Source organism: Ascaphus truei, chromosome 14, assembly GCF_040206685.1.
Source record: "Ascaphus truei isolate aAscTru1 chromosome 14, aAscTru1.hap1, whole genome shotgun sequence".
Classification (NCBI taxonomy): domain Eukaryota; kingdom Metazoa; phylum Chordata; class Amphibia; order Anura; family Ascaphidae; genus Ascaphus; species Ascaphus truei.
In genome coordinates this window covers 12,354,378-12,374,410 of record NC_134496.1, presented here as the reverse complement: position 1 = coordinate 12,374,410, position 20,033 = coordinate 12,354,378, and the positions used below count along the sequence as shown (strand labels likewise).

Genomic DNA, 20,033 nt, shown 5'->3' with positions numbered 1-20,033 from the left:
TTACTCTCACACGTGATTTATTGTAGCCACTTGTTTTGATTGTTAATACACAAAAATTAGTGTTATGCAATCAATATATTTGTGATCCAGAACCTGGTAATTCAAGTTCACATTTAGGATCTATACGTTTAATATTCATTTTACTCCCCTATATTTTAAGTGGTTTATTAAAGTTTGTTTTAATTAATTCACTCATCACCCACCAGATGTATTGAGTGCCCAATCCAGGTTTATGTTCTCCGTTTGCTATCTAATATACCTACCTAGGGAGCACCTACATCCACTTTAGCGACAGTTGCGGGGGTTCCCCTATAGTTTTCAGAACCAGACAAAAACAAGACCTACCTGTAGCGGGGGAGGGGGCTTGGCCCGGTAATAAAGGGGTTACACCCCAGCTGGCCACCCCCTACCCTCGTGTGGGAGGCGAGGGGTTAACTGGGATGATGTTCAGTACTGTTTTTATTCCCCTGCTTCAGCACCAAATATGTTTCCCCAGGTATGTGTATATTTTCCCCATTTCAGTGTTTGCACCAACACATACACTGGGATGCAGTCAGGAGGGAAAGGGTTGATGTTATTTTTGTGTTTATGGCCCTTTGTTCCCTTTCCCGCCTTTTCAGCCTCCATTTTGCAGTATCTCCATAGGTCGCCATTGGAGCTCCATGTAATTCTATGGAGATTTCCCCAATTACCGTTACCTGAGAAGAATGCAGGTGGCGCCCGAGAGGAGGAGCGGAGCTTCCCAATTGAAAGTGAATAGAGCAATGTCTTTCAATGGTAATTCCTTGAGTCCGACCTCTAGGAACGAGCTGGCAACCAGCCAGACTGCAAACTGCAAAAGCGGATACATTTTCAATAAAAAATCTTTGAACCCTCAATTGGCGTGGGAACTTGGTCATCGCCAAGTTCATTCATATTAAAAATTGTATCTCCGGTCCTAGAGCAGCTAGCAGGTTAATTCTTTTTGCCCCTAGCTCAAGGGGACCCCCTCACTCGACCCCAACGGTCAATGATGGTGCGAAAGGGTCACGCCGGCTATGAGGATCCCACCATGGCGGAGAAAAGCGGCGTGGCATTTTAACACCAAGTCCAAAAGTGTGAACCCAGATCTCTGGTTCTGTAAGGACCAGAGGGCTGAGATTAGGCCAGCATGTAGTCATTGCTCCGGCATGATTGCATGGCAAATTCCAGCCCTCTTCGATCAACAGAACGGAGTTTGGGTCAATGGTTAAAATGTGATTCTGCCATTGACTTCAATAGCAGAGAAATGCAATTTCCAATCCCTGTCGGTTTGGTGGGTCCCAGCGAGCTGAAAATTGGCCACTATGTAGAATACCCTCCGGCATGAGGGTCTGGCAATTTGTAGCCCGCTCGGCCCAGCCGAACGAATTATTTAAATAGTTATGTATTCATAGAAATATACTGTGAAAAAGAAAAAATGTGCACAAGCGCAAAAGACAAAAACACCAGTGTGACAATAGCAAAATATATATATATAAAGGCTGCCTAGTAATACTGTCAGTACTGACAGAGAAAGTGAAAGTGAAAACAAAGAAAAACCTGGCTGACTATAAAAACTATTTATTAAATAAAGAGAACTATGCCATAAAATGGTTTGGACAAATGAGAACACCGCTGGTCATCCGGATGTGAAAAATCAGAGCCCTACTTACAAGCAGCAAGGCAAATACAGACAATGCAACAAAGAGTCTTCCGGCTGCTGCTGATGTCTTTGCAGAGATGTGATTCCTGCTGCACCGTGACTCTCGTGCTGACTCTCCCTCCAGGGGTTAACAGGAACAGTGGCAGTGTTGGAGGCCTGCTTGTGGGGCTCACAGCTCTCCTCCACGTGAGGCTGCTCTCCTCACTTCCTCCTCCGGTTACACAGGCTGTCTCAGCGTGCCTGCACGCGAGTGTGCACGTGCCCTTAAAGGGACAGTCCAAGCGTCCTGTATGCCAAGAACTAACGGCTGCAATGGGGCTCAAATGTGACCAAGTGTCCCAAAAAGTCCAATACCAAGCTCAAAGTGACTGTGTCACCTGCCCTACGCGTTTCGTGGCTGTTACTCCACTTCCTCAGGGGCTACCCCTGTAGTATGTAATGTAGACTAAAGACTTGAGTAGTTCTGTAGGTGTTAGAAATCACACTTGCAAACAAAGGTTTTCCTGTCCAGATCCTCTTCTGGCAGACCCAGAGGCGCCTATTCTTTAGTGTGGGGCTAGGGAAATGAGACCCAAAGTAAAGAATTATGCACATGTGCCAGTTACCTGGGGGCAGGTACCAAAGTGCTTCCCACGTTAGCTGACAAAGTATCATTGGGTGCAGGTAATTGTTAACCAATATCTGACACCCAATGTTAAGGGATAGGGCTTAGATACCATATAAACGAGTGTAAGCCCTATGCCCAGTGTCTTCGTTACAACATATGAATGATACAGGATTGCCTGATGAATTGCCAATCCAGATCCTGATTGCTTCATTGCCCATTCCCCAAAGTAAGTGTATATATCCTGTGTGATATTTGTATATTCGGTGTGTTCACCTTTTTCAAGGAATAAACTTTCTTTATTATATCTTAGTTGCATTCAATTCAACCCAGTGATTTTGTGTATATTATAACCAGTGTTCGACAAACCTATACATCTGCAGGCCCCGGGCGAGTGGATTTAACATTGTGGCGAGCTCCTATTGGCCCAAGCAGCACACGTGTGGTACTAGGTGGCGAGTAGATTTTTTTGTTCGGCGAGTAGATTTTTTGGTGATTTGTCGACCACTGATTATAACCCTGCACAAGCTATTGTGACAGGCTTATAATAAACTGGTGGCAGCGGCGGGATTGAATTGAATCTGTATTACAGTTTACTGCGGGACTCTGTAATACAGTAGGAACTCGGGTAAAGTGCGAGTTCCTAAGGCTAATGATATTGAGCGCATGGTTGTACATCACATAACAGGGGATATTGCACCACCTCATTTTCTATCCTACTCGTGAGAAGCATCGAAGTATGAGCGAGGGTGCCGGTTCATCTACTGTCCGGACCCGGGCACAGCTGAGAGAAAGGTGTATCGAGTACGGGCTGTCCACAGAGGGCAGAGATATGGAACAGATGGAGGAGGCGATCAGAGCCCACGAAACCCGGCTGGCTAAGCTCCAAATCACAGCTCCAGCAGCCGCACCTCAACCGCCCGGAGAGCAGGGAATGGACCCAGCTCCGGGACGGCAGAGACTTGCAGAGGGAGCAGGTGAATCCCGAAGCCATGGGAGTAATGCAGCCAGAGAGGCATTGGCTGTTGCAGCGACCAGTCTGTTTACCCCTGAAATGATGGCTGGCTGGTATGAGACTTTGGGCGTCCGAGTCTCAGGTAGGGGAGGGCGCTGATCACTGCCTTTGGCACCAGGGACTCCTGTATAGAGAAGCCGGGATCCAGGGGACAGAGGAGGGGGTGATCGGTAGGCAACAGCTAGTAGTGCCCAGGGGTACAGACAGCAACTGTTACATGTAGCCCACTCTATTCCACTAGCGGGACATCAGGGGGTCACTAATACGAGAGCATGGCTATTGCAGCATTACTACTGGCCGGGGTCGTTTTGGGATGTGGGCACTTTTTGCCGCTCCAGTGATGCCTGCCAGCAGGTAAGTAAGGCGGGTGACCATGTGAAGGCACCCCTGAACCCACTACCGGTAATAAGGGAACCCTTCCAGAAGGTAGCGATATCGTAGGGCCCCTCATGATTCCTAGTAGGTCAGGGAAGCGCTACATCCTCACGGTGGTGGATATTACCACCCGGTACCCTGAGGCGGTAGCTGTCAAGGGAGCTTGTGCAGGGTTATAATAATACACCAAAATATATCTGGGTTGGATTGAATGCAACTATGATACAGTATGATAAATATAGTTTATTCCTTGAAAAAGGTGAACACAAAAGATATACAAATAACACAAAGAATATGAACACTTACTTAGGGTTTGGGGCAATGAAGCAATCAGGATCTGGATTGGCAATTGATTCAGGCATATAGGATACAAATGAAGACACGAAGACACCACGAAGACCCTGGGCATAGGGCTTACACTCGTTATATTGGGTTTCAGCCCTATCGCTTAACATTGGGTGTCAGATATTGGTTCCCAATTACCTCCACACAATTACCACTTGCCACCTCACGTGGGGGCAAGGTAGTACCTGACCACAGGGGTGGGCATTATTCTAATCAGGGGCTCATTTCCCTAGCTCCACTCCCACTAGACTGCCCCCCCCCAGTCTGCCTTTGACAGGAAAACCTTTGTCTCAAGGTGTGAAACACAACACTTCACACAAGTATCCATATCCTGCTCTTCTTTGTCCTAGAACTCTTAATCCAGGGGGGTGAGCCTTTCATACATGGTTTTCCCTCAGACATCCTGACACCATGTGGCAATTAACATTCTTTCTGGGCCAGTGGCTTTCACGGGCTTAGAAATATCAGGGATGCAGAGTAACATTTTAATATTAAACATATATTAAAATAATCCGTTCTGTGGGTCTGAGCGGGCTGAAATTTGTCAGGACCACATGCCTGAAGACACTTACCATAGTGGCCAAATATCAGCCTTCCACAACCCCCAGAACTGGAGATACCAAAACCAAGTTAAAATCCCCTATTAACTTTAATGCAGGATTCTCCGCTATAGGCTAAAAGAAATCACTGCATTTCACTCTTCCATTGAAATCAATGGGCTCCGCCACTATAGGCTTTTAATGGAGCAACTTCGCCATTGAAGTCAATGGGAATTTTTTTCTTTTCTTCACAGTTACCCATACTCCGTCCGGTTGATCGGAGAGGGCTGGAAATTGCCATGCACTCATGCCAGAGCAGTGACTACATTCTGCCCAAATCCCAACCCCTGGTATTTACGGAACCGGAGTTATGGGTTTTCACTTTACACACTTTTGGACTTAGCCGTTGGAAAGCCACGCAGCTTTCCTCCATTGAAATGCATGGGCCGGCGCCGCCATAGGATTCAATGGGACCTCCGCTACAATTGAAGTCAATGGGAAACACACTTTTTCACAGTTAACCCTTCTCCGTTCGGTTGAGGGGAGAGGGCTGGAAAATTCCATGCAGTCATGCCGTAGCAGTAACCACATCCTGTCCAAATTTCCAGCCCTCTGGTCCCCGCGGAACCGGAATTAGGGGTTTTCAGTGTACACCGTTTTGGACTTAGTGTTTGAAAGCCACATGGCTTTCACTGCCATTGCGGACAATGGTGCGACCCTCGTGGCCGGCGCAACCTTTTCTCGTCGCCATTAACTGACGGACCCGGTTGGGGTCGAGTGAGAGGGTTCCTAGGGGCCAGGGGCCAAACAAATTTTATTTCTGGGTGCCCTAGAACAAAAGTTCCCACGCCAATTGGACGTGAACTTGACCGAGACCTGATCAAAGCTCCTTTTAGACATTGTTTCCGCTCTTGCGGTGTTGTGGTCTGGCTGGCTGCCAGCTCGTCTCCGGAGGTCGGCTTCAAGGAATCCCCATTGAAATGCATTGCTCCATTCACTTTCAATGGGGAACCGCCGCTCCTACTCTCGGGCGCCACCTGCAGGTCTTCTGCGATATCGGGCCCAAATCGCCGGAATCTCCATAGGGTTACATGGGGCTCCAATGGCGACTTATGGAGATGCTGCACAATGGAGACTGCAAAGGCGGGAAATGGGACACAGGGCAATAAACATGTAAATGCAATTAACCCTTTCCCTCCCGACCTGATCCTAGTGTATGTGGTTGCTGCATACACTGTATAGGTACAAACACCAGTAATTGTACCCATATACCTTTCTATCAAATAGAACACAGTTTGCCCTGAGGCAGAGGAATAAAAATGCATGAATTCCCTCTAAATGTGGGAATAGGATAACCAAGGGACGTACCTTTTGGTTGTGAAGCAGGGGAACATATGTATTATAAGTACATTTCGAGTTAACCCCTCACTTCCCAGACGGTGGAAGGGGGTGCCTAATGGGGGTGACCCCCTTTATTACTCGCGTGGCACCCCTCCCCCGTCATAGTAGTGCTTGGCACCATAGATGCCAGGACAGTAGCGGCAGCGCTACTGAACATCTTTGCTAGGGTAGGTTTCCCTAGTGAGATCCTAACCGATCAAGGGTTGCAGTTCATGAGTTAACTGTTACAGTGTCTCTGGGATGCATGCGGTGTACAGAACACTACCCCTTACCATCCCCAGACAAACGGATTATGCAAGAGGTTTAACGGGACCCTGAATCAAATGCTATGGACATTTATAGAGGCGGAGGGGAAAGACAGAGATTCACCTGCAGCATTTGCTGTTTGCCTACCGAGAGGTACCCCAGGAATCTACCGCCTTTTCTCCCTTCGAGCTACTATATGGCCGCAGGACACAGGGACCTCTGGACCTATTCCGGGAGGGATGGGAAGGGAAGCTACTGATACTAACGCTTCTGTGATCCAGTATGTAGTAGATCTCCGAGACCGGTTAGAGATGCTCATGGGGGTGGCCCAGGACCCTCTCAGGGCCGCTCAGACCAAGCAAAAGCAATGGTATGACCGGAATGCCCGTAGCAGGGAATTCATCCAAGGACAGCAGGTGCTTGATCTCAAACCCACTCAGGAGAACAAACTGACTGCCTGGTCGGGACCGTATCTGGTTATCCGAAAGATTAATCAATACAACTACGTTGTACAGGTAGAGCCAGATATGTCTTATTCCTATCACATTAATATGTTAAAGGAATACAGAGCTCCAAGTATGGGAGCAGTGATTCCGATTTGTAGCCCACCGCTGGAGGTTCCAGCGAGCAATGCTCTGCCTAATCTCCTAGGGGAGGCTAGACAGGGAGGCACTGTACAGCAGGTGGAGATAGGAGGTCAGTTGAGTGTTAGGCAGAAGGTAGATGCCAGGGACATGCTAGAACAGTATAGGGCCCTCTTCACTGACATGCCAGGGAAAACACACCTCACAGGTCAACCAGTGCTCAAAGGGGACCTGCAACCTCTGCATAAGCACGCTTGTAGAGTGTCAGCAGAGGTCAAGACAAGTATAGAGAGGGAGATAGAGGAGATGCTGACCCTAGGGGTAATTGCACCGTCCCAGAGCCCTTCGGCTAGCCCGGTAGTCCTAGTTCCTAAGAAGGACAAGACCACACGGTTTTGTGTGGACTACCGCTTGCTCAATGCTGGGACGGTCTCAGATGCCTATCCCATGCCCCGCATGGATGAGTTTTTAGATGAACTCATGGGGGCAACGTATCTGACCACAATGGATTTGAGCAAAGGCTATTGGCAAATCCCACTGACCCTGGAGGCTAGGTAGAAGTCCGCATTCATCACCCCAAGTGGCCCCTATGAATTCGTAGTGATGCCATTCGGGATGAAGAATGTCCCAGCTGCCTGGTCAACCACTTACTGGAAGGGATGCAGAGTTATGCAAGGGCTTATCTAGATGACATTGCTGGGAAAAGAATTCATAGAATATGCGAAGAGGCTCAGAGCAGCAAACGTGAACCACCCCAAAGTAGGTTTTGACTTGGTATGGAAAATGCTAGAGAAGTGCTATGGTAGCCCCATAGCAGTCGAAGACGCATTCTTCAAGAGAGTTGACAACTTTCCCAGAATTACAGCCAAAGACTACTCGAAGTTACGAGAACTCAGGGATCTGCTGCAGGAGCTGGAGTCTGCGAGAACAGACCAATCCCTAACAGGTCTCAACATCCTAGACTCCTCTCGCGGAGTGAGACCCATCTTGGAGAAGCTACCCTACAACCTCCAAGAAAGATGGACTTCGCAGGGCTCAAAATACAAAAAGGGAGAAGCAAGTCACCTTCTCCCCTACTCAAGATTAATTCGCGAAGCAGCAAAAACAAGAAACGATCCCAGCTTCATCCTAGGCACATCAACTGTACAAAGCACGAGCAACCTAAAGAATGAAGAACTGGTGACAAGATATGGCAGCACCAGAACGCCTATCTCGGTCCACAGGACAGATGTGTCCCCTGAAACATCTACACATCCCAATCATTCTACAGCTCCAAGCAGGGAGACAGGGGACCCAAACAGGGAATGTCCCATACACAAGAAGCCACACACTTAACAAGCCACACTTAACAAGTGCTTCAGGTTCAGGATGAAGGCCATAGAGGAACGCAAGACTTTACTCAGAGAGTTTGGAGTTTGCTTCAGGTGCTGCGATTCCATAATCCATCTAGCCAAAGACTGTGAAGAAGCCATCAAATGTGCAGTGTGAAATAGTGACAAGCACGTAACATCGCTACATCCAGAGGCACTGACACTTCACCAACTCAACAACCCTTCCTCAATGGCAAAGCATGGCGGGGAGAAAGGAGAGGAAGAGCCAACATCTGTCACGTCCCTGTGTACCGAGGTTTGTGGAGAAGGATGTGACAAAAGGTCCTGCTCCAAAATATGCCTTGTCGCAGTACACCCCCTGGAACAACCTGAGAGGACTGTTGGGATGTACGCAATTATCGATGATCAAAGCAACAGAAATCAGAATTCTTCAGCTTGTTCAACACACAAGACAACGCCTCATCCTACACACTCATAACCTGCACAGGGAGGAGATCAGATGGCTACACCATATGTTCAGTGGACAACAGAGTAAAAATGGCTCTCCCTACACTAAGAGTGTAATCACATGGTAGCAAACAGGAATGAGATTCCCACACCTGACGTGGCATGCCATCACCCACACCTCAGGGGAATAGCTTACCATATCCCACCGATAGAGCATGGCACCAAAATCTTGCTGCTACTCGGTAGGGACATCCTGAGGGTGCACAAAGTCTGCGAATGGCGCAATGGACCCCACAATGCCCAATCTGCTCAAAGACTTGACTTAGGATGGGTGATAGTGGGCAACGTGTGCATTGGCAAAGGGCACAAACCAGACTATGTTGACGCCCGCAGAACAGTGGTAATGGAATCTGGACACACATCCCTCTCCAAACAATGTCTTGGCCATATCCAAGTGACAGGAAGGCCAGCAAGGAAAAGAGACAACCTCATACCCCTGAGAACAACAAAAACACCTTCACATCAGGGGAATGTGACAATGGCCTAGGATGCTCAGTGGTCCAGACAACAAAGGATAATAAGTCAACTTCACTAAAGGAAGAAAACAACCTTCTGAAGGTGATTCACAAAGAGACCGTCTAAAATAAGGATACAAAACGGACAATCCTCCTGCGAACGATGGCGCATCTCTGAAGCCATTTCCCTCCGCAGAATGCTTGGTGGCAAAGCAGCCAGCTGCAACGGCTGGCACAGCCGCAAAAGTTTACACCCTGTAGGAGAAACTACGGAGGCAAAACGACTGTTCTCTCACACGCCTAAAAAGAAACAGTCGCATAGATATTTTACAGAAGGAGTTACCAGGGCATGCAAGGAATTACAAATAAACATTAAAAAAGTTGAAGACAACAGCATCCAGAAATACTTGCGTGACCAAGATTGTACGTGGACATTCAACCCTCCTCATTCTTCTCACATTGGTGGAGCTTGGGAACGCATGATTGAAATAGCTTGACAAACTCTGGACTCTAGGAAATTAAAAACAAATTTGTCTCGACTCACCCATGAAGTGCTAACCACATTTATAGCCGAAGTGTCAGCAATTGTCAATGCGAGACCTCTAGTTCCAGTATCCACAGATCCAGAATCGCCAAGTATTCTGACACCAGCAATGCTCCTCACTCAAAAGGTAGGAGACATTCCAACCCCAGTCGGAGACTTTAACTCAAAAGTCATGTACAAACGCCAGTGGAGGCTGGTGACGTGCCTCGCTAACACATTTTGGGACCGCTGAACGCGTGAATATCTCATGACACTTCAGGAACACCACAAATGGCAAGCTGTCAAAGTAGACATCTAAGAAGGAGATGTTGTTCTGTTAAAGGATAAACAGGTAGCAAGAAATGAGTGGCCTATGGGACTGATTGTTAAAAGTATCCCAAACGGAGAGGAAAGTGTCCGCAAGGTCAAAATAAGAGTTACCAAACAAGGAACTGTGAGAACCTTTATGACCCATTACAGAGACTATCCTTTTAATGTCCAAATTGGACTTCAGCATGGAAGAACTGACCACCCATTCTATGGACTCTGAAAGACATTATGGAGCACTCAGCTAGCCTGAACAGTGCACCTACTGTACCTGGCATCCTTTGCAAAGGGGACGTTAGAGCCAGTGATACTGACCTGGTATCGCATTATGTGAATGTGAGGTTATACATTTTTGTTATGTATTTACATACAGTTAGGTCCGGAAATAATTGGACACTGATACAAGTTTTGTTATTTTGGCTGTGTACCAAAATAAATTCAAGTTACAGTGAAATAATGAATATGGGCCTAAAGTGCAGTCTATCAGCTTTAATTTGAGGGTATTCACATCCAAATTGGAGGAAGGGTTTAGGAATTACATTTCGTTAATATGTAGCCCCCTCTTTTTCAAGGGACCAAAAGTAATTTGACCCTACATTAGTTGTCAATAAATAGCTTTTTTATTATTTTTCAGTCTGGCTTGTGTTGTTGTTAGTCTGTCATGTCTGTTTTGTGTTGTTAGTGTTAAATGTTTTTATGTCCGCATTGACTGACTTACTGCACCATAATCCATTTTCTTTTATTTCCACATATTGCACCGCATCTTGGAGAGAATCCACAGTCCGTTTGCACACCATTTGATCATCCAAGAACTACATTTGGACTTTCAATCGTATGGTTTGGACTATTTATTATTGTCACACTTGGCGCCGACATTTTCCTTTTTCTCCTATGCCATCTAACTGACTGTACTGTCAGTATCTGTCTGGCTGCCATTATTTTTATATATATCTTACACGTGTTTCCCAGTAGGGGTATTGTATGATTTTTAGCGCTGTTTTGCACCGTCTTTCTTGTTTTTTTCCACATAATCCTGTTATAGTGGTATCTCCAGATACCAGACGTTGAGTGTCCTGGAACAGGACTGTTTATTTCTCTGTTTTTCCCTTGCAGTTCTGCCTGCTAGGCCCTTCTATTTTGGTTGTTAACTTTCCCTGCATCTGTAGCTCCCATTGAATATAGAACTGCAACATTGTTGATACTTTCCCCTCTCCAGACTGCCAATAGCCGGTTGCCTTGACAACCTCTTTAGTCCTCCTATCTGAGATGGTTTATCTCAACTCCCCTTTCTGTGATCACAGTCAGCACCGTCCAGTCACTTTTCCTGTGTGATACATCCTTTACCATCCATGCAGGCTGAGTCAGTACTCCTATTCTTACCTACTCCCTTGCAAAAGCATTCGTTTTGACCTTCCCTCTACTACAAAGCACCTTCACATAGAGAAGCACTCGCCACCCACACTACTGTATAAGATCTACAAGCACCTTTTTATTTCTGACTCCTTCAATAAAGTTAAGACAAAGGGACTTCTTGTGCTTATAAAAAGGGATGAGTTTAGCTATCTGGCTTCATTTATATTCTGCATATAACCCTGGGGCTCCAGACACCATACATGGGCAAAACCAAAGTGTCCTGAATTACCCCCAGTAACTGACGAGAACAGCAGGACAGGCTTTACGTTTTTTTGTTTTTTGTTAGCAACCCTGCTGTCCATTTCATCACAGTATGCTTGGTACCTTATATATTATCCACAAATGGAAAGGTACAATCTCAATAAGAATAAAGAAACAAAAACACACAGAAGAATGTTTTAAATTAACATTTATTTATCACAAACTTCTGACATCACTTACATTTTTGACACTTCAGGACCGATGATGTTCTATTTACTTCAAGTAGAATCCGTGTATTGCAAATAATACATGTACATTTCTTATCACAAATTATTTCAAATAGAGATAATCTCATTTGATCAAAGAAAGATAGACAACAGCTAAATAGCAGGTTCTTGACACACAATTCAAGTAATTTGAAATGTTCATAAAATCTACTTTGATTACTTGGAGCACATTCTTTTTTTAAAGGGCGGGCGTTTCTAGAATCCGATCACCAACCTCACATTGCGGAAATGTACAAAGCTAATTCATTTGCTGAAAAGGTCACTTGGTGCATACAATGAAAAGATCCTCTTTAAGAACAGTATAAGAAAAAGGAAAAAAAAAAGGCACTTGAAAGAGATCACTTCCAGTACTGACATTTTTTAATAGTGCACTTGGGGAAATATTCACAATGTCACTGACGGAGAACGAGTGACACACAGAGGCACTTAGGAGGAGATTCACCAAGCCGTGTCCGATCCGGCGATAACTGCCATGGACTTGCAAAGGCAGTTAACGATGGATCTGGAGCGATACCCTACATTGTGGCCCAGTGAATCCTTGCCGATGTTCGATACAGTACATTGTATTATAATCTGGGACCATGCCTTTTGACGCTCCCCAAATCCCAAATCGGTTGACATGGAGCAAAATAGGAGTAAAGAGCTTGATAAATCATAAATGATGTTATGTGCTAATTTTGCTCAAATAGACCTTGTGGTTTCTATACAACTCCCGGAAAGCGTGTTCCTTTTATGGGCTGACTGTGGTAACTACACTTTGGGAAAAAGCCTTTGGACTTTCTACCTCAACAAAATGCTCGTCTTTTTTTTTTTTTTTTTGGTACAGTAGGTCTGTTTAAACTATTTGTAATCAAAGTGTGATCTTGATCTTACTCCTCCTTATGGACAATCTGCACAGAGTTAAGAAAAATACACATTTGTTTATTCCAAATAATTCAGAAGATTGTTTTAACATCTGTGAATGAATATCCATAAAAAAACATGTAACTTATAACAGTGGAATCTATTCGGTATGCTATGAGGTTCTTCCTATGCCAGAGGATATTTTAGCATCCTCTCAAAGCAATGGGACAAAAATCTTCCCTAGTATAGGGCAGCCGTTTTAAAGCACTTCGCATTGGGGCCAATGAGCGATCTAGGACATTACGTAATATGGATTTCTACAGACACACTGAAAGGCAATACGGTGTACTGTTTACTGATCATGAATATAAATTCCATTTAAAGTGTAGTAACATGAATACAGACACACAGACACAAGCAGCTGGGAGATGGCACTGTACAGGGGAAGAAGACATTCTGTTTGTCATAATGCAGTAAACAACATGTGCAGTTTTACGGGGTCAGAAAGTCTAAGGAAGTCAATTACATCATAAGTTATCTAAAATAAGTTTCGTTTTCAGACCTCCGGGGTCAGCTTTTGTCCTTGGTGCAATTTGTAAATAACATAATACTTGATGTTTTGTTGGGATAATACCTTTTAATGTTATCTAAATGTTTAAGTGAAGGCACTTTTTGGTTCACTATCAGAAGTATCATACCTACCCCAATTGTATTATTACGTATGACAAACAGTAAGTACACTAGTTGGGCCCAGATCCACAAAATGGTACGAAGGTTCAGGACGCCTTTACTCTTAGGCCGCGGGCATGGTCAGCGCTTAGTCGCTGACCCGCGCTGACGCTCGTCAGTGAGCCCCTGCAGTCGCAATGAGAGCGGCTTTAGCAGGGGCTCGCGCATGCTTCCGCAGGCGGGCCGGAAACGTGCTGACTTTCACCCAACAGTCTGATTTTAGTTTGAGCGTTGAGTCCGCTCACGTGACGCCAAAGCAGCCAAGAAGACGAAGCAGGGGGAGAGATGTGAACAGGGGAGAGATTGCCTGCCAGCGGGGTAAGTTGCTGCGCGGGGGGGGGGGGGGGTAAGTGGCCCAAGGGAACAATATGTTGCTCGGGGGGGAGACTGCAACTGCACAAGTGACTAGACGTCGGCGCCGCGTGAGTACCGCCTCCCGCCCCGCAAGCGCGCTCACTGCCTCGCATGGCGAGGCACAGCGTGAACGCGCCTCAGCACGCGAGGCTACAGTATGAACTTGGCCTTATTCAAATGACTGGGAGTAAAGGCGTACTGAAGTTTAGCACCTTCTGAATATCTTGGCCTTTGGGTCCTTGGCAGTAATTTAACATGCGTCTCTAATGCAAGTTACTTTGGATTTAGAATTCATTTGTTTGAAGCATCATCAGGGAATTCGTGTATTTACAGCTACAAATATTTTAGCTTAAAAAGAAATGAGGAAGGGTTTTCACCTTTTTGTTGGTGAAGAGGAAATAATCGTCACGCTTCTCTTTATTTCCAGTTTATGTTGAGAAACAGAAATGTGAAACTGTGACATAAGGATATTATAGTCTGTGTGAATAGTATTAAATCTGAATGTTTAGCCCAAAAGTATTTTTTATATATATACACTGTATATTTTTTTAAATATTCGGGTGGATACGAGAACATGGTTTTCATAAAACAGAGGCAAATATGATCATCATTTTCATCTGGAAGGACTTCTATAAATAAATGTTTCTCATAAAAAAAAATTCTGATCTTTGGTTTTCTAGGAGTTGGTGAAATTGAAAGATTATGGATCAATGAACGACACTGCGATGTATCTGGTTCCATTAGTAACAGGAAGTCCTTCATGCAAATGTGTAAGTCGCCCTGGGTGCATGAAACTCCAGCCTTTCCTTGGCGATTCAATGGAGCAGTTATATCGAACAAATTTACATCCGCCACCCTGCAAAAATAAATCAAATTGCTTTTAAGATCGCAGCATTATTTTGTTTCATGCGATTTTCCCCTCCTCCATTAAATGCATGTGTAAACTTATTGCATGTATGTAAAATGCATGCAGACATAGGGGGTCATTCTATAGTGCGAAGCGGCAGTTTTCGGATGAAATTCCTGGCTGAACGGCCGCTTTAAACTATATAGAATAAGGTCTATAGAGCGGAGGAAAGAACAACAGCTGGAATGTTCTTTGTGAAGGGCTAGGGCCCGATGGAATATTATCCAAAATGGCCAATAGCACCACAATTGGCTGAAAACAGCTATGTACTGTAAGTCAATGTCAGTTTTCAGATTATCACCGTGTGAACAGCTGCTTCAGACAATATTCAATCCGGTCCTTAATGTGACCCATACATTGTTTATTCTTGATCTGAGCTATTTTACTTTTATAGGTTTTGTTTGATGCAATTAATGTTGCCATTAAAGATAAGTAGGTTAATTAGTAAAACAAAAATTACCACACAGGTTTCCAGACCCGAAGAAAATAGAAGCCTGTGCAATGTTTACTTTACGGGTCACTGAAAGTCTCTTTTTTCTTTTCTTTTGAAAATCTTTTTTTATTAGAAATCTTGTACGTGATACAGAGTTCCATTCTTACATGGTACAACATATTTATTTAAAATATATTTTGTCTTGCATCAGTAGTTATACATTCTGTAAGTTCCTCTTTTTTTTTTTTTAAACCTTAACACAACAACAATTTGATATATAACAATCTTACTGTACATTGTCAACCAGTTAAAACGAACATTGAATAATTTACTCCTGGTAAGTCACCCGGGTACACCCGTCAACTACTCTCAACCTCAACAGCTTGTTCTGTTGTCTTAAAACCCCTTCTTACTTATATGGTGTGAATAATGAACCTCTGTCTGCTGATATTCTGGTCAACAGTCTTTTCTGGCTTTTCCCTGTTCTATAGATTCCTGTTTTGGACTGTAAAGTATTCATATTCTTATTGGGGGATTCCAGACTAGCATGCGCATCGTGAACCATCTCGTGCATTGAAAACGTTCTTGTATTTTGGATTTGATCTCTTCAGATTGTGGTACGATAAAGCTCTCCCAAGTTGGGAAGAACTTCTCCACCCTTTTTTTTTCTTTGTCCATCGTGCGTATTTATCTTTCAGCTCTTGGAACGAGTATATAGTATTATCTAGCTTATAAAAATACAAATATAGAAATATAACCCGGCGCGTGTATACATATATTAAGTGAATAACCAATATAGATATATATAGTCCATAAAAGGATATGGGTGATTAATGTGAGTAAAGTCCTTTTCTTCCAAATTTGAGTGGTTAACAGATGGAAGATGGACTCAAATCTCAAAGCCCATATAGAAAGAGTTCCTCTTCACAGCAGAATGTTGTCCTATAAATTGAGACATAAAACGGGGAAAACCATTGCGCAGTATTGTTTTACGACAATTTAACCCTTGTTCATGAAACTCAAATAAATGCCTACTTACTAGAAGCAGGTAGGGAGCATGCAGGGGAGAGAAACTGTAAATGGAGTCTTCTAAGTCCAAGGAACTTCAGGTGTAACTCGAACCCCACGTGGTATTCCCAAATCCAATGGATGTAAAGAGAACCTCCTTCTCAGGAAAAGATATCTCCTGACTCCGTTCCAGGACTCCTGTATCTTAATCTCCAACAAGGGAGGAAGAGAGACAGACAGGGGATTGCGCAATATATAAAAACGTTAATGACCCCCTCCAGAACTAAAACAGAATAATACTCACAAGAGAACGTGAGTTCAAAATCAAAATAGCAATGCCCGACCCGGCACACCCATCAGCAGTACTCAGTCACTGTTAGTCCTCGCCGGTATCGCGTGTACCTCGCGTAATTCTTTAGTTCTGTTTTAGTTCTGGAGGGGTCATTAACGTTTTTATATATTGCGCAATCCCCTGTCTGTCTCTCTTCCTTCCTGGTTGGAGATTAAGATACAGGAGTCCTGGAACGGATTCAGGAGATATCTTTTCCTGAGAAGGAGGTTCTCTTTACATCCATTGGATTTGGGAATACCACGTGGGGTTCGCGTTACACCTGAAGTTCCTTGGACTTAGAAGACTCCATTTACAGTTTCTCTCCCCTGCATGCTCCATACCTGCTTCTAGTAAGTAGGCATTTATTTGAGTTTCATGAACAAGGGTTAAATTGTCGTAAAACAATACTGCGCAATGGTTTTCCCCGTTTTATGTCTCAATTTATAGGACAACATTCTGCTGTGAAGAGGAACTCTTTCTATATGGGCTTTGAGATTTGAGTCCATCTTCCATCTCTTAACCACTCAAATTCGGAAGAAAAGGACTTTACTCACATTAATCACCCATATCCTTTTATGGACTATATATATCTATATTGGTTATTCACTTAATATATGTATACACGCGCCGGGTTATATTTCTATATTGTGTTTTTATATTTTTTTGGGGGGTATTTTTGAGAATATTCCCACTAGATTACCAGGCAGCTTTTGTTTGTGCACAGCACTGTTTTAGTATAAGGTCTAGCGCTTTTTTTTTAGTATTTTTGTATTGCCATTATCTAGCTTATGTAGCAATTGTCTTATGCTAAATATTCCCAAGCCACAAACGGGTAGCCTGCTTTCCCCTCTGAAATGGATCATTTTGAATAAACGATAGATGTAACGGTTTGTCTCTCTGGAGATGGAGTGCTTTCCTAGCTCTGTACCATGTTTTGTACGTGTTGAATAATAGCAGATTTTCTTTTATCAATACTGGGATATTTTTAGATGACGTGTAATAAGTAAATCAAATTCATATCTCGCCTTAGTTATTGGTCTAATTTGTGTATTGTGAAATGGTTTGTGCGGTTAGTCCAATCCCCGCATATCTCAGAAGAGCCGCTGTATTATACACTCTGAGTGAGGGGAAGTTTACACCTCCGTTTCTTGTGTTGTTGTTGTACTGTAGTTTTGACAAACTTATCCTAGTTGTTTCATCTTGATCTCTTATAATTGGAAGTGTCTGGAGAATATACAGGATTTTAGGGAAAATTGTGATCTTTACAAGATGGCATCTCCCCAGAAATGTTCCATTTAGGTTTTGCCATTTATATAGTGTTTGTGTGATATTGTTTACCAGCGGTTTTATATTGATGCTGTACAGCTGCTTTACCTTCCTGGGCACTGAATGTTTCTAAGGAAGTCAGTTTGGTCTGTTTGACCCAATTTGTAAATACCAAAAAGAGAGACATGCGTCCATCAAGTTCAACCTATAAACTTGATGTTTTATTGAAATAATAGTCAAGGGACAAGAAAAGCCTGCATCATTCAATTGACTAATTAATGTTGCGTTGGTTTTGTTTGTGATGAAAAGATGTGAAACAGTTTTGTCACATAGACAGGACATACTGTATACTAAGTAGCAAACTTACCTGAAAATCGACATCTTTCTTGTTGAGTGCTATGTTGATGGTAAATGTTGACGCGTCATGATGGGGTCTCAGGTAATACTGCCGGTCAGGAGTGTATTTTACAACAAAATTCAACAATGCATGTCCCTTAAAAAATAATAATAAAAAAAGATACCAATCCATTAGCCAACTCCACAAGAGCATTGTACAGTTTAATTGACGAATAAATAATAAGTAACCTTACTTTTGTATAGTAGCCAGCAAAGACTTTTAGCGTTATTGGAGCAATGTATTCCCTAATGAAATGAAGCCATTCAAATTCCATCCCAATCTGGCGCATGTGAATATCATCAGTTGGCACATTTTCATATCCTCCAGAAATTCGCATATCCTAGTCGCAGGCAAAGAAAATGTCAAATCTTCTTTATTCTATGGTTAACATTACACGGGATGGTGATGGAGAAATGTACACTGAAGTATAAACATTAACAAACTAAAAGGTTGCCCAAGATATGGACACCACAGCCGCCTAATTCATAAACTTCTTGCGGCCCAATAAAGGCTGGCAACAGGATAAAACAACTTGAAATACCTGTTAAGTGTCATTTGTCAAACTGTACCAGCAAAATGTGTGGTTACTGTCAAATAACTGTTATAGTTTTGTGGCACCACATTTGATGCCAAAATAGGATTCACAGAGTACCAATGACTGGTTTTGGAGCTCAGTAAACATTAACTGCCATTGACTTGCATTCCAGTTCATGCAGAAAAAGTGCGGGTACCAGTTATTGGAGTTTCAGGAATTCCACCAAAAATCAATGGAACGCCTTTTCCTTAGAGCCCACAAAACCTACAGTATGTAATTTGTATCCTTTCAAAAAAGTGACAAATGTCTTAACATTATAATAAAAACATTAGGCATTGGAAGTGAGCATTAGACTGCATCGTTTTGGTGCCATAGAGATGATACTTCGCACCGTTTTGGAAGAAACTATTCCTTACGTTATGTTTTCCACCAGACCATTCTCCGAAATGTTCCATTTCTTCTACAATTTCATCACAGGCCTTTTCAGAAAATAATGGGAACCAAAACACATCTGTGCAAGGCTGTAAAAAAAAAAAAAAAAACATAATTGTTATGATCATTGTCCAACACTTGGTAGACTACGAGTGTGAATGAGTTTTGTAAAGAGGACATTTTCATTCTCAAAAACCTTCATATTAATTGTTCTTAAATGTTGTGTGTGCTACACGCATTATATCGTTTCTGGGCTTGATGCAATTTTTCTTTGTTATATACAGTGTCGAGATAAAATGTGTGAACCCCAATGATAATTACGGAAATTCTATAGTTTTTACATGATAACCGTCTTGAATTAAAACCAGCCTTTTCTTAAATATCCAGTAGGGTTTATATTAGCCAATTTCATGTCTTTTGAAACAAAATGAGGAATGAATTAGACAAGCAATGGGTAATTAAAAGTCAGGGAATGTGCAAAAGTAAATGAAACCCTGGTTTTAATCAGCTAAATTAAAGGGGATGATAGCAGCACTTCTTCTCATTATGTGTTATTTATATGATTGTCACATGTATTACTGCTGTGAAGCGCTAGGTACATTAATGGCTCTATATAAATACATACATACGGAGTCAAAGAGGGAGATTTTATGGATGAGTTACATCACCGATTATAATGAAATGTATTAAAAACTGTGAACCTCTGTGCATCACTTTTCTTTCTTTTAATTTTCATCAGAAACACACACTAGGTTTCCGGCGATGTAACTTTGTGGCTTCAAACAATCTGCAACAAATCTAAGAAACTGGCTTTTGCATGTTGTAACTTCTCCAAAAAATGGTTCAACGCGTCAAAAACCCCTTACTCTGCTCCAATATTTCCTAAATACATCAACCCCATGAAGTTCAATATCTCAAAATGAATTCCACTTTAAATTGGAGGTGGTTTTCTCAATCAGAATGAGTGGGTAGGATTACTGCT

At 43.2% G+C, this 20,033-nt stretch overlaps 1 protein-coding gene across 2 annotated transcripts in view; it reads right to left on the bottom strand.

Moving 5' to 3' along the window:
- Positions 1-11,719: 11,719 nt before the first annotated feature.
- Positions 11,720-20,033, bottom strand: part of PLOD2 (procollagen-lysine,2-oxoglutarate 5-dioxygenase 2) — a 127,149-nt gene continuing 118,835 nt past the window's right edge. For both annotated transcript variants that reach the window (XM_075569707.1, XM_075569708.1), the window contains 4 exons: positions 19,036-19,140; positions 18,278-18,424; positions 18,055-18,180; positions 11,720-14,598 (listed from right to left, as the gene is read on the bottom strand). In XM_075569707.1, coding sequence (XP_075425822.1) covers positions 14,443-14,598; positions 18,055-18,180; positions 18,278-18,424; positions 19,036-19,140 — 534 coding nt within the window. In that variant the 3' untranslated portion in view covers positions 11,720-14,442. The remainder of the gene's footprint in view (positions 14,599-18,054; positions 18,181-18,277; positions 18,425-19,035; positions 19,141-20,033) is intronic.